We start from the raw sequence: 15,501 nt of genomic DNA, 5'->3' as shown, positions 1-15,501 counted from the left end.
CAGATTTAAAAGCATAGGTGGGCTTATCAGAACATTTTATTTATTTGTTTATAACATGTACATGCCAACCTTCACTGCATGCTATAAGGGCTGCTTATAACAGATCAAGTTATATAAAACTATCCCAAAACATGTACATTGCTGTATCATGCCTCATTTAAAATTCAGTATACAAGTCACTTTATCTGACAGCAGTGTAAAACATACAGATTTGTGCTGTGCCTTATAGGATTGACAAAAGAGAAACATATTTACCCAACATCAAAAACCTGATTTGATGCCTACCTGATTCCAGAGGGGAGAAAGTTCCTCCACCAGGATGCCACCAGGGAGAAGATCCTATTCTGAGTCCTGGGCAACTAGAGTTCAGTTGGTGATAGCACACAACTAACAATGTGTCTCCAGCACATCTCAACTCACAGGCAGAACAGTACAGGGACAGGTGCTGTTTCAGATAGCTGAGTTCCTAGCTGTTCAGGGCTTTATATATCAGTCAACATCTAGAATTGGGCTCAGTGACACATAGACAGCCAGTGCAAATGCTTCAAATTTGGTGCTATATGATTCACAGGCAGTATAGCGCTTCAAAATGTCCACAGCCTCATTCTGCATTACAACTGTGCTCATAGAACTGTGTCCTACACAGAGCAGCTAGAGAACCAGATGGAGCAGCAATAAGGCACTCCACACCACTGTGGCCACCTGGGTATCAAGAAGTACCCCTAAACTACATATTCGATCCTTAAAGGAGAATGCAACTCCATCCACAAAAGTTGTGTACCTAATTCCTGAATCTGGGAACCACCAGCAGCTCTCCCAAGAACCAAGGAACCATCTGAACTCAAAACTTAAGAAGAACCATGCTATAACAGCAACCAAAGGGAAAGGTTATAATGAAGACCTGACAAGTGTTATCAAAAGGGAGAGACCCTATCAGCAACTCTAGCATAAAACACATTTTCTATTAACATCAAACCAATGGCAGCGTGATAGTGGCTCTATGTTGACCACAATTAATAAATAGGAAATATTTTCTTAAACATGCAGTCTCTCCACATATCACCTTCACTCCGTAGACAAAATTTTCCCATTAACCTCAGTTAAATAGTTTGTCAGCAACATTAGCAATTAATGTTTGCCTTAAATTAGAATCTCAAACTGCAGTCTCAGATTATAGCTAAATGGTAACCTTAGTTAACCTTCATCACAGTTGACATAACTGCTGACAAGCTGCTTAATGGTGAGGAAGGGGATTCGCTCCAGAAAGAGGAGTGGCAGGAGATAGGAAATGCACACTCAGCTTATTAGACAATATTAGCAGGGAACCCGTGTCACCTAAGCCCAAAAGCAAAAGGAGAGTGAGGACATACAGAGACCAAAAAATGAAGTGAGAAAACACCAGCACAGACTTTAAAGAGCGACCTAGAGTCCCCAGTGACAAGTCAGCCCATTCACAGCGTTTACCTCACACTCACCCCAAGTAGGTCATCATCCACCAACAGGAGCCCTTCAAAACCACTGGTATGATCCAACACCACAGTAGAAGGGCCAAGCCTGCCCTCTACCCCCTGATCTGAAATGAAAGTTGAAGGAATGACAATGAGAAATATTTGCGAAGCAACAACATAAGAGATACAGTAATTGAGACAAGGCAACTCTATGTTCAGTTTTATGGCAAAAGAAAGAGGCACAAGCATCAGTTAGGATATTATATGGTTATTTTTCTTCTCCTGAACACAGAGGACGTTCCTCAAAGATAGAGACATTTCATACATCCAAGCACAGTTCTCCATAGAATCCCATGTGTGGAGGGTAGGTGACATGTGTCTTTCGACAATGACACACATTAAATAGAAAAAATACTGAATATGTGTTATCGTTGTAAGACCCATGTCACCTACCCTCCACACATGGGACTCTATGGAGAACTGTGCTTGGATGAATCAAACTGTTTCAATGAATACTGCTCTGAACATCAAACAGGCTGATATACTGCAAACCTTCTGTGTAGTTGGCCATTTCTTTTCCCAAAATAGATATTATGTTTATCTGATAAAACTTAATAAAAATACATTTTTAAAGAAAGAAAGACCACCAGGAAGGGAACTAGGTTTAGGTGGAAAGTCCCCATAATATGCTATTCTGCTTTCTCTTAAGGCAATTGCAAAATGAGCAGACACCAGAGGCACCAGCTTCTGAAAAAGATTGAGGGGCCCCAGTGCAATGTCATGACATCACACATGCAAGGTCACAAGGAGCCAGGGAATGGAGCCAAACATGGTGGCAGCACAGCCTCTGTCCTCCCCTTCCCTCTGCCATGCAAGGTAAAGATGGGGGAAGCTGCTCACAGCTAGTGGCGGTAGCAGCAGCAGCAGCAACCAATGACCACTGAGTTATGCCACGCTTGGCTCCAGTATAGGCTGCTTCCCCCGTCCCTTCCCCATACGGCAGGAGGAAGAGGAGGAGGAGCCACAGGCCAGTGAAGCTGCACTGCGCCTGGCTCTGTGTTCGCCCTCCTCCTCCTGCTGAACATTGGGGGCCCGGCCCCCTCAAAAAACAAACAAACAATGGGGGGCACAAAATCCCTCGGCCCCTTGGAGCTGGCACTTATGGCAGATGTTGTATATATTTACCTTGACCATCTTCTGAGACAGCATCTTCTGCCAGCAATTGTTCTACGTGTTCTTGTAGGTTTTGAAAGGAGAGGTGCTTTCTAGGAATAAAGTGAAGTATCCTTCAACAGTTTTTATATAATTCCCCATGGAGAGACTCACATGAATTGTTAACCAGAGTTTCTTCACTACTTCAGCACGATCCTCCATAAACTATTGATTTAATAAAGCTACATGGTATGTTTAATAGATTAAATAGCCCAGGGACACAACTACTTGAAAGGACCAGAAACTAAAATCTTAGACAAATAAAAATAGCTTCTATAGAGAAAATGACGTCATGGATTCTAAGAGACACACTCTGGTGCTCAACAACATGAACAAATTCATTATTTTGCAACTCTTTCCTTCTAGTGTGAATTTTGAACACAATGCTATAGAGTATTCAAATCCCAACTGCCAAGATTCTTTATGGCTTCCTATTGGACTGCTGTAGTGAAGCAGACATGCACAATTTGTGACTAAGATGAATAAAACCCACCAGCCAGGTCCTGTGTCCTTTCAGCTTCATAACACTGCTATGTTTTTAAAGTTCCAGGCAGACAGAAAAAAGAGAGCTGCTGTTGGCTGCCACATGTGGTTGGTGGGCTGTATTAGGTTGGTGGATCACAATGCGTTGAGGCCTATGCAGCAGAACCCCAAAATCCAACAGGAGCTATGAATTAATCTAAGCTCCTTTTTCCAGCTTTTAAAGAATAAACCAAAGGAACTTAATGCTGAAAGTTTTGACACCAACCCCAAAAACATGGTAGAATGATGAATTGGAGCATTCCAACTATACACTGGGAAAGCTGTGGCAAACAACAAGAAACAACTCTATTCCTCCTTCTCCTCCTCCTGGTAACTGCTACTCATCAGAAGGAAAAAGGGATGAAGGTTATTTTTAGTAGCACTGACAACTCAGTTGTGAGTTCAGAAGCTAAGTATATAGTGGGCGGAATTTGACCCCAGCAGATCTTTAAATACAAACATACAACAGGCGTTCTTCCAGAGCAACATTCACATGAGAGGTCTCAATACGTGGATTCCAATGTGTACAAGAAAATGAAATTAGAGGACTTTGCTAAAGGCCTTGTTTTGTGATTTTCTAGTCGATTCAGGAGGATTATACATAACTGGCAAGGAACAAGTGTAAAGGAATTTTTAAATCACAATCACACAAAAGAAATGAAAAAATAATCAAAGAAAGCTAACATCATTTCACATGAGAAGTACTTGAAACTAGTTTTCATAATATAAACATAACATATTGAGACACATTCATTTAAATTAATAGTGGACCTGTGTCAGTCATTTTTAAGTATTTAATAATAATCTAACAGTGTGATCCTAACCATGTCTACTCAGAAGGAAGTCAAATTGAATTCAATAAGACTTACTCCCAGGTAAGTGAAGTTACAACTACAGCCTTAAATATTTCTTAAATAGTGTACAGATGTTTAAAGGCATTCAGCTTTCATCATTATTTGCCATTTGTAAGTGCCATTTAGCGAGATTTACAGAAATTATAATTTAGATCAGTAATTGCCACACCCTTGGCCTCTCATACACACCTTCAAAACTAAGGCATGCAAGTTCTACTGTCTGAAAGGCCCATCAGCATTATACCACATAAACACTTCAGCAGTAAAATGAAACTTTTGTCTCATCTAGGGTCAACATTCAGCTGTGTTCCTAAGCAGTACCATTAAAGTAACACCACAATACAACTTGCTCTTCAGTGAATCAGAAGTCCAGTACCTATATGCAGCAGTAGGCTGAGTTCCATCAGCAATGGGAAAGATGCGATGCAGATAATCATTCAGGAGTTTGCTGTTCACTATCCCTATGAGAATGAGTAAAAAGCCAAGTCAGCAAGGAACAACCAGGTATTACCTCCAATATACCAATTTTACTTCTACAAGTGAGGCAAGATGAACTTAGGCAGCCCTGTTTCATTTATTTATTTCATTTACAGCCTGTCTTCCTTCCATAGTACTCAAAGCTGTTTGCATGAGGTTCCCAGGAGGCCGCCCATCCAGACACTGATCAGAGCTAGCTTCCGTAAGGCGGCTAAATCATATGACTTCAGCCTATGCTGTTGTCCATATAGCTAATACTATATCGTAGTACTTAAACAGCACAAATATGGAGATTAATAAATCAGTTTTGATAAGATCATCTCATAAATCACTTAATAGGTTTACTTGAAAGTTGACTCCAGTGAATTCAATGGGACTTACTCCCAAGTGTACACAGAATTTCAGCCAATGCCTCTAAGGCTATATTTCTATCAAATGTTTTTCCTTAGAGACCAACTAAGTTTGTTCTTGGTATAAGCTTTCGTGTGCATGCACACTTCTTGCACACGAAAGCTTATACCCAGAACAAACTTAGTTGGTCTCTAAGATGCTACTGTACATTTATATATATATATATATATATATATATATATATATATATATATATATTTTGACTACGTCAGACCAACACGGCTACCTACCTAAATGTTTTTCCATATGTCTTAGTATATACAGCAAATAGAGGATACAGCATGCCTCTCATAAAGAGTGTTGTTTCTAGCTGAGACTCTACTTCCAGGTTTTTTCATAGCAAAGTTACTAAATTTACTCCTGAAGGATTCAAATAGTGTGTTAAGGTGTCTCTTGCCCCTCATTGTTGCCATGCTGCTATTTGAATGTTTGCACATTCTCTTGAGTTACTTGGCAGGAGGAGCTACAGCACGTTGCTTGAAATGACAGATCAATTTGGCCTGTCCTTGTTATCTCTCCTTGTCCCTCTGCTTCTCTTTGCACAGTCATAATGCAAATGTGCAGAGACCAGCCTACAGACAATGAAGGACAAGCCAAATAAACAATAAACCAAAAGAGCTGCACAGAAGGATTTTGTTATGCCCTAAGTTTCCTTAGCACTTTCTTTAACAGCTACAACTTAGCATTACACATGTGAGCATGGGATTCATAACTGTCCCCTTTTAAAAATTACCAATACCAAGTAGCTGTTCTATACAAGAGCCTGTATCAGTAGGAACCTTGGTCTATGGTAAAATGCATTCACAAATGATCATGCTGATCATTTCTCTATGATAACAATCTTTTCAAACCAGAACACCTGTTAACTGCAAGTGAGGATCAATTTGCATTAAGTTAAACCTTTTCCCACCAGGTGAATTCTGCAATTACTCTGGGCCACATTCATCCAAGTGTTGTGATTTATTTATTGCATCCCAGCACTTCAGACCTAATTTCTGTCTGCAAAGGAAATGTCCATTTACAGGTGAGCTTTGAATCCAAATTGCGCCTGCAAATGGGCAACAGGCTGTCAGCATCAATCAGCAACCCCCATTTGCCAAGGCACAACTGACAGGCTCCGGATGGTTCCTTTGCAGGCGCATCTTTACCTATTCCAAACCTAACATTGCATATGATGACAGTTGGGGGGTAGCAGAGCATGGTTTCAGGTTCCCCATTCCTGACTTAACCAAAACCATCTTCTCCATCTGTGTGAATTAAAAACTAACAGATAAAATAAGACAGATAAAACACCCTTTATCCCAATTTGAAATTCCATCCATGCTTTCCCCTGCCTCTCATAGGGCAACACTGTTTTACATCAGATGACAAGCAAACCCATTTCAACTAGGCCAACACTTGGCCTTAAACAATGCATCAGATATTTAATAGCATTGTGCCAGGGACAAATCTGGAGTGCTATGAAAGGTGAAACACCAAATACATGTTAATTCCTTTAAGCAGATTTAGCTTTGCCATTAGCGTGCACAACTGAGCTAAGACCCAAAAAAAGTATCTGCCAATGAAGTGGCAAACTTGAATAGGTGGCAACTTTGTTTGCACAGCTAAGGTGCTGAAAACAGTGAATCTCTCTCCTAATTACTTGCTGACAAGATTTGTAAAAACAGCCTCCTCTTCCCCCTGTCATCCACAACAGTATTCCTACCTGCAACCTTGGACTTCTCAGGCTCTGTGCTTAATCTATAGTTCTTCCGAGAAAATGTTGTTCCAGAAGCTCTTGATGTCATAATTCAGGTCAACTTGAATGGCCACTAATCTCAAAGCTGAAATAGGGGGGAAATTGACCAATTAGAAATGAAAACACTTGCAACAAAGAAGGATGCAACTCTTCACAAAACTGGAAGAAAGTAGCAAGGTAACTATACACATTTTTTTGTACAGTGGTGCCTCACAAGACAAAATTAATTCGTTCTGCGAGTTTTTTCGTCTTGTGAATTTTTTCGTCTTGCGAAGCACCACTGTGCATTGACGGTTTCCCATAGGAATGCATTGACGGTTTTAAAAAAAAGGCGCAAGACGTTTTCGTCTTGCGAAGCAAGCCCATAGGGAAATTTGTCTTGCGAAGCAACTCAGAAAATGAAAAAACTCGTCTTGCGAGTTTTTCGTCTTCCAAGGCATTCGTCTTGCGAGGTACCACTGTATTTGCCCTGCTTCTAAATGTGTACATACTCTGGCATAAAACTCACTGCCTATAACAATATACTATAAATTTGTTAAGAAAACAAGTACAAAAACTCCAAGGCATTTCACTGTCTGCAGCGTGAATACACATAGGTTAATATGCAGAAAATTTTGCCTCATAAACTTAAAATGATTTAAGAAAAGCTAGAAAAGAAGATCTGCATTTTTCCTAGTCATAACAGAAAACTAGCAAAATAAGAGCCAAAAATGTTCACTGAAGACTACATACATAAAGAGAATGAATAGTTTAATGTATCTAAAGTTTTGGTTTAAAATGAGGGAATGCACAAAGCATAATCCCGGGTTAGGGACCCTCTGGGTGGGTCTAATTAGGCCTAGCAGGGGTCCTAATACAGCCTCCTGGACCATTTCCCCCATACCACACATAAGCTGGGAGGCAGGTAAAGATGTGGCTTTTACACTGAAGCAGGTTTCAAAGAGTTTTCAACATAAACCACCTGGAAATGCACTTCAAAAACAATGTCTCTTAGCACTCATCAGTACTTTGAAGTGCGTATCCATGCGGGTTTCTACGGAAAGCGCTTTGAAGCACACTTCAAGGATGTTAACTGTTGTCCCCAAAGTTGAAGTCTTTGCATGGATGTCTGTCTGCTGGTGGTTCTTGGTCTACTGGACAGAAAAGTTTCCCCACCCCGATATAGTTAAAAAACAAAGAAAGGGAGGGGGGAAGCCATCTGAACAGCAATAAATATCTATTGGCAAACACATCCCCATTTTTATGTAACAATCCACATGTATAGCAATACAAAAAAAGTTAATGCCTATATATCCAAACAACTCTCAGGAGAATTATATGACTAGTGTTCTGTTTTACGGGAGACTTGTGTTTGTCAATAATTGTTTCATTACTCTCTAGAGTTCAAAGTAATGGTTGCAACAGCAGCTGTAAGCTTTCTATCTATATAAACAGAGCATGATAGTCAGAACAAGACTCATATCTGTTTGCCTTAAAACAAAAACACAATGTATAATGATGTTATACAAAGACTGTGTAAGAACATGCAGTACAGTAGAATTCCTAAAGGTTTTCTGTTAATCAAACATGCATCCAAAAGATAACCTGTTGCCCTCCAGATGCTTTAAACTACAATTCTCATTATCCCTGACCAGGAGTTGGCACTTAACAACATCTGGAAGGCCACAGGCCCTCCATCCATGTTGCTACTGTATTAATTGATATGTTGCTTATATGCCAAAATGCCTTCTAAGTGGCTTATAACCTATCCTTTTCCATGTGTATTTTCTATTCCCAAGAAGAACTTCCTTAGTATATAATATGTGGTCAGCTTTTTTTCAGACTGCAATTTTCAATCTTTTTTTCAGGTTCATTTCATCTACTATAAACTGAAGCAAATATTGAGGAACTTCACTTATTTTATATATCACTAGACACTGTTTTATCCATAAACTAAGACTATACAACATCCGGTCACTGTCAGTCCCATAATATCCAGCAAGTCTATATCCCGAATCCCCAAACACTGGGCCATCATGTCTATCTGTTCTACATCCACATTAGCAGGAACATGTTCTTCCTTCCGAATAATATGAAAACATCAACTTACAATTCAGCATTACCTTTCACACTTAAACACAAAAAGTAACCTTGGCAACAGCAGCAAATACAGCTGACAGGCTAGATGGCAAGCAAGGAGAGTATAGTAAGACTGGAAGAATTGTTTTCATTTACACTATGAAGCAGTTTAGTTTTACAGTGGACCAATTTTATTAGAATTTGTTTAATTTAGTGAGGAATTATCTCTAAAAATCCAAAAGCTGTAAGCGCACCTGCATTATGAATTAGTTTTTTAAACAATACAAGAACTTCACAAATAAAATGGCAAACAATACTAGGCGACCTTCCTATGCATCTGTTTTTGTTTGTTGCTTCAAAGTCAAAACAAACCAACTTCCGTGTATTTCATTTGCCTGGTCACCTGAAGATAACCTTAGGCAACCAAATAAGTGGTTATTTTCAAGGCTACATTACAGGGTTTTGCAATAATCTTTGATCTTAGAGACCCGACACTGAAAGTATACACAGATATTTCTTCCACTAGAAATAACAGAAAATGGTAGACCTCTTTATGAAGAATACATCTTTGAAAGCAGAGATGGTCCTAGTTGCCAAGGACCTTCCCAGCACAATCCTACCCAGGCTTATTCAGAAGCAAATCTCAGTTCTGCTCACCATATCTTTAAAAGCATATGGAGGAGCTGGAAAAGGTACAGAAAAAGGCAACCAAAGAAATCAGTGAGTTGGAGCAACTCCCCTACAAGGAAATATTGCAATCAAGAGGAAGCATGACAGAGGTATATAAAATTATGCAAGCTGTAGAGAAAGGAAGTAGAGTTAAGTTTCCCCCATCTTTCACAACACCATAACCTGGGGTCATCTAATGATGAAAGTGAATAGTGGGTGATTTAGGACAGACAAAAGGAAGCACTTATTCACTCAGCACATGGAATTTACTGCCACAAGATGTGGTGACTACCACCAATTTAAATGGCTTTGAAAGGGAAGCACACAGATCCATGGAGGATAAGGCCATCAGTGGCCATGTTACCTCTAAGATCTCTGAATACCAGTTGTTTGGTGAACAACAGCGAAAAGGGGCTGTTACTCTCATGTTCTGTTTGTGGACTTTTCTGAGCATCTGGGTTGGCTGCTGTGGAAAACAAGATGCAGGGCCAGATAGGACTTTAGTCTGATCAAGCGCATCTTTTCTTATGTTCACTAGGTTCGGGTGGTCTTACTCCCAAAGAAGCATGCATAGGACTGCAGCCTGAGCCCTTCATGAGTTATATAAAACTGTCATTTGAAGGGTACAATCTGAATAAACAGAAGTTATTACTTTATATTAATTTTAATCCTACAATTATCTTGATTGCTGGAATATTTTGACTATCAGATTAACCATGTGACAATATGACAACCATTTATTTGCAAAAGGACTACACCGTAAATGGGGCAAAGGAAACTATGCAGATGTCAGCTTTGCTTCTAAGCAACAAATGTAGCTGAAAATTCATATGCCAATCCACTCCATATTACATTTAGAGTTTACCACAAGGATCTGAAACAGTGCTAGTTTCTCTGCAGAATACCATGCTGCAATAACTCTGGTCTTCAAGAGTTGTGAAAGCCTTGGAGCTATTTCTACACTGCATAGTAATTATTACTCCTAGTTTTCCACTGGTGGAGGTAATTTTTAAACCACCATGCACTGCAACATCTGGATCACTGTCTGGCACCGCTGCAGCAGCTTCTACTGTTGCATATTCAAAGGTTTATTAAGAAAAGTATTTAATGATCTGATCCCATGCACACTTACTTGTGAGGAAAGTCCAGTGAACTAAAGAGTGCTTACTTCAGAGTAAACTTAGCATAAGGTAAGGCAGCAAAGATGCAAACCCTGAGCCTAGTACAATCAGGCTGCAGTCCCATAACACTCACCGGTGAGTATACCTCATTTAAATCAATGTGATTTCTGTGTAAGTGTATATAGGCTGGCGCTATGGTGACCACAGACTGCGCTGTCTGCTCAGAAGGACTCCCAGGTTAAGCAATGTGTGCATAGGATTAAAGGCTAGAACTCAGTGGGGTTTACGTTTGAGGCGGTACGCTTAAGCTCCCACTGACAACCTCCTCCGCGTAACTGAGGTTCCCCACGACACATCCGAGGGGAGATTGGCTCCCTCCCTCCGCATTCCTTTGGCGGAAACTTGAAATCAAACTGCTTCCCCACAGCCACCAGGGCTCCTCCGAGGTGGTGTCAGCGCTGCGCAGAGGGACGGTGCCGGGGACGGCAGGGAGGCGCGCAAAGGCGGGAGAAAAGGGGCACGGAAGATGCGCGCGCGCGGCGGCGGCTCGAGGCACCTGGCGGCAGCCGCTCCCTGCCTGGAAAAGGCCTCCCGACGAACCCACGCCAAGGGCAGCGATACCCGGCCAAGGACCGGCGCGGCGGCGGCCACGGCCACTCTGCGGGGCTGACCGCCGAGAGCTTCCCCGCGTGGCTGGAGGCTGCGAGGAGCGCCTTCCCTGAGTTGCCTTCCCTGAGCCGACGGGGCAGCCTGGAGCTCTTCTCGGGTCGGAGAGTTCGGCGCCGCGGCACTCTGCCCAAGCGGCTGACCCGGGCCTAGTCGCGGCCGCCGAGCCAGGCCTCTCGCAGGCGCCCCTCTTGGGCCCTCGCGCCCACCCCGGCCAGGGGCTCCCCGACCCCCGGAGTCCCGGCGAGACCCCTCCGCTCCTGCCTGTCTCTCTTTCCGCCGCTTTGACTCACCGCCACCCCACGCCTGGCTCGCCCAGCCCCGGCAGCGGCTCCTCACAACATCCGCCCTGCTACGGAGCGTCGGCAGGGACACACAAAGCGGAGGGTTCAACCGCAGCAGGAGAATTGGGGCGGATCTCGCGCCGCCTGTGCCGGCGCCGCCCCCGAGAGCCGGCGGCACAGGCGGCGGCAGGCTGCTCTCCCTGGGACTATGGGACTGACTCTTGTTCAAATTCAGACATGCATCCCCTCCTCGTGTCCCCCTGCTTGTCTCTGCCTCCCGAGTTTCTGATATTCTGAGCACATACCCGCCGCTTCAGCTGCACCAGACTCCAACTGGGGTTTCCTGTTAATGACCGGTTCCCTCCCGCCCTTGGGTTTTACATGACAAGTACGTTTTATATTCCGCCTTTCTTCCGTAGGGTGCTTCCACATAGGGTCACCATACTGTAAACAGCTCGTTCACAAGTCGCACACAAGAGGTGGACGACAGTTCTCGCTTAGAATTGTAGAGTTGGAGGGGGGGCACAAGGATCATATGCTAGAGCAGGCATAGGCAAACTCGGCCCTCCAGATGCTTTGGGACTACAACTCCCATCATTCCTAAATAACAGGACCAGTGGTCAGGGATGATGGGAGTTGTAGTCCCAAAACATCTGGAGGGCCGAGTGTGCCTATGCCTGATCTAGTCCAACCCCCTGCAATGTGGGAATAATTTACCAGACATGACCCTGAGATTAATTTTTACCAGTTTCCCTTCAGAAATCAGATGAAATGATGGGGGCATGGGGATAAAAAAGGTAAAGGTAAAGGTACCCCTGCCCGTACAGGCCAGTCTTGACAGACTCTAGGGTTGTGCGCCCATCTCACTCAAGAGGCCGGGGGCCAGCGCTGTCCAGAGACACTTCCGTGTCACGTGGCCAGCGTGACAAAGCCGCATCTGGCGAGCCAGCGCAGCACACAGAAACGCCGTTTACCTTCCCGCCAGTAAGCGGTCCCTATTTATCTACTTGCACCCGGGGGTGCTTTCGAACTGCTAGGTTGGCAGGCGCTGGGACCGAAAGACGGGAGCGCACCCCGCCACGGGGATTCGAACCGCCGACCTTTCGATCGGCAAGCCCTAGGCGCTGAGGCTTTTACCCACAGCGCCACCCGCATCCCTCTGGGCATGGGGATAGGCAAGCACCAATCCTACAATAAACATCAATCAGGAAGCACCCTTAAGTACATTTTATATCCCACCTTTCTTCAGTCATTGCGGAAGAAAGTAATATGGATTCCCAGCATCCAGGCATTAGTCAGACCCAAACTTGTTGGTGGTTGCATCATGTGTCCTCAAATCTGCTTCACTAAAAAGGCAGTTTTCAATTAGAGTGGTACCTCAGGTTACATACGCTTCAGGTTACAGACTCCGCTAACCCAGAAATAATGCTTCAGGTTAAGAACTTTGCTTCAGGATGAGAACAGAAATCGTGCTCTGGCGGTGCAGTGGCAGCAGGAGGCCCCATTAGCTAAAGTGTTGCTTCAGGTTAAGAACAGTTTCAGGTTAAGAAAGGACCTCTGGAACGAATTAAGTACTTAACCCGAGGTACCACTGTAATTCGTTAGGAGGAGGACCTCAACTCAGTGGTATAGCATATGTTTTGCATACAGAAAGTCTGAAATTCAGTCCCCAGGATCTCTATGTAAACTAGAAGAGACCAAATTCTGGAGAGATACTGTCCATTACTGTGGATTTTTTAAATTTAAATTTTATTTTACAGCTTTATTAACCTTATCACAGAAGCTATCAAAGCAGCATACAATAAGATAAAATAAGACTCTAACAAAAATAAACAATTTCTACAATTGTACATTTAATATCCCATAAAATGATTGTGTTGCGCTTCAGGAAAAAACATCAGTAGCCATCTAAACAGCAATATGCTAGGCAACTGTCTAATTTCAGCTGGTAATGGATTTCTGTTTATTTATATACCAAATTAGATAGATCAATGGTCTGACTCTGTATAAGGCAGCTTCCTATGTTCACTAGCCTGTCAGTCCCTGGTATTGGTGATCCCTTTGGGGGGGGGGTCCAGAGCTCTAGTGACATTCCCACAGTCCTCCCCCCCCCCCCCCCCGTGAAGAATTACCACTTGAGGATGCCACCAGCTAGCTACCATGTATGTAAAGGAAGTCTTGAAACCTGTGGCATTAGTTCTGGTTAAATGTGGTTAGAATCCAGCAGCTTGAGAAATATATCTGCAAAGCCAACAATGGCTCATTCAATTTAAAGGATAGTCACCTAAGTTCTACGATACCCAATGCCCTCCAGATGTTGTTGGGCTACAGCCTTGTCTCAGCTTGTGTTAGCAACGATCAAGGAGGATGGGAGCTGTCCAGCAATGTCTACAGGGAATTGCAGAAGGATAAATCCATGCATTACTGTGCAGAATGGTATCAAATAGACTAATGGGCTTCAGCAGAAGATGCCTTCTGAGTTCTCAACAGAGTGACTCCAGCTTTTGGCTCTGGAGCTTTAAAAATGTATGCCCCTTTGGCTTTCCTTCTGATTTTATTAGACTCCCCCACCAGGTTGCTGTTGTACTCTGTACTGTACTGTATGGAAACATCTAATTGCGGAATGAGATATAATCTCAACAGGAATAATATAAAAAAGGATCGCGGCCTGTGAGCTGCCTTTTGGCACCTTTCCAAATCTCTCCCTATTAGTTCGCCTAATTTTTCCTGAGAAGTTGGAAGTTGGTTTGTGTGTACATCCACACCAAGTTGTTATATTTCACTGCCACATATATATATATAATCAGTAAATAAAAGACTTTATTTCTGAACTGCAATTCACTTTAATGTTTCTTGCTTGCAGATGCCACCTGTCCTGCAATCCTGTCCAGATCTCTGCTACTGAGGAGTAAGTTTGTGACCTCCATCTTGGTCTTCTCCACCATTTTGAGCCCTTCTAAAGCCTGCAGCACTCTCTTAGCAACGCTTTGGCCTTCTATATTTGTTGTCACAACCACACTCACTCACTCACTCACTCACTCAATTTTTGATGGCCCCTAGCCTATACACATGTGTATGAGTAGATTATGTTTGTGTAGACCATCATACATTGTTTGCTACATGGTTTTTTTTAAGGCAACTTTTATTGATACATTAAAACTATGTACATTTTATGCTCTATGTAAACTGAATGTTTTGACAAATAATCTCTCTCTCTCTCTCTCTCTCTCTCTCTCTCTCTCTCTCTGTGTGTGTGTGTGTGTGTAATAATGACATATGAGGTCCTAATCTTATAGTACAATTATTAGAGAATGTGATGTTTGTATAGACTAACCTTCATATTTAAATAAAGAAATTCCTTCCAGTAGCACCTTAGAGACCAACTAAGTTTGTTATTGGTATGAGCTTTCGTGTGCATGCACACTTCTTCAGATACCGTGCATGCACACGAAAGCTCATACCAATAACAAACTTAGTTGGTCTCTAAGGTGCTACTGGAAGGTTTTTTTTATTTTGTTTCGACTACGGCAGACCAACACGGCTACCTACCAGTAACTACATATTTAAAAACACCCTAAAAATTGTCCATGTCTAATTTACAACCTCAGGGGCCATAGGAGATCCATCGCCAATCATTATTTTGCTGAAATAATACACTGTTATACAGTAAGAAGATTGCAATTAAATTTATCTCAGCCAAGAACAGGGTGAAATGAATTGAACTCTGCTTTCTCATTTTTCTATTATGCTCTGTACTACATAAAAAACAAAGCTGTAATATCTTAGATACTATACTCGGCTCTTGCATCTAACATGGCATTCATGCAAATATCAGGCATACTGTCTCATTTACTGAATAAGATTCATTTAATTTAAATGATGTTACTGAAACAAATTGTATTTTGAAGGGAGGTTCTAAAAGATCATTATAATACATGGTATATATTGGCAGGCAGAATCTAGCTTTAAGAAACTTGGGTAGAATATAAAAGTTATTGTCTGTCTGCATACTGGAATGAGCAAAGTGGACTAGTTTGAATT

The 15,501-nt window shown here is 42.4% G+C and overlaps 1 protein-coding gene and 1 long non-coding RNA gene across 5 annotated transcripts in view; one reads left to right on the top strand and one right to left on the bottom strand.

Annotated features, from left to right (window-relative positions):
• RNF123 (ring finger protein 123) overlaps positions 1 to 11,740 on the bottom strand; it is an 87,149-nt gene extending 75,409 nt beyond the window's left edge. The window contains exons 1-5 of one of the 4 annotated variants that reach the window (XM_083429341.1): positions 11,470 to 11,740; positions 6,630 to 6,747; positions 4,413 to 4,497; positions 2,634 to 2,713; positions 1,476 to 1,573 (exon numbers count right to left, since the gene is read on the bottom strand). In XM_083429341.1, the coding sequence (XP_083285467.1) occupies positions 1,476 to 1,573; positions 2,634 to 2,713; positions 4,413 to 4,497; positions 6,630 to 6,711 (345 nt within the window). In that variant the 5' untranslated portion in view covers positions 6,712 to 6,747; positions 11,470 to 11,740. Of the gene's footprint in view, positions 1 to 1,475; positions 1,574 to 2,633; positions 2,714 to 4,412; positions 4,498 to 6,629; positions 6,748 to 10,643 lie in introns of all 4 variants that reach the window. The other 3 variants (XM_083429342.1, XM_083429344.1, XM_083429343.1) reach the window with 3 other exon arrangements.
• On the top strand, positions 11,740 to 14,439 carry LOC310672429. Its single transcript, XR_014508569.1, has 2 exons — positions 11,740 to 11,848; positions 14,324 to 14,439. It is a non-coding gene; the product is annotated as an uncharacterized lncRNA (long non-coding RNA).
• Positions 14,440 to 15,501: the final 1,062 nt, after the last annotated feature.

This window comes from Podarcis tiliguerta (assembly GCF_965153285.1).
Source record: "Podarcis tiliguerta genome assembly, chromosome: 2".
NCBI lineage: Eukaryota > Metazoa > Chordata > Lepidosauria > Squamata > Lacertidae > Podarcis > Podarcis tiliguerta.
Note: the sequence above shows the minus strand (reverse complement) of the source record. Positions and strands in the feature narration are given on the sequence as shown.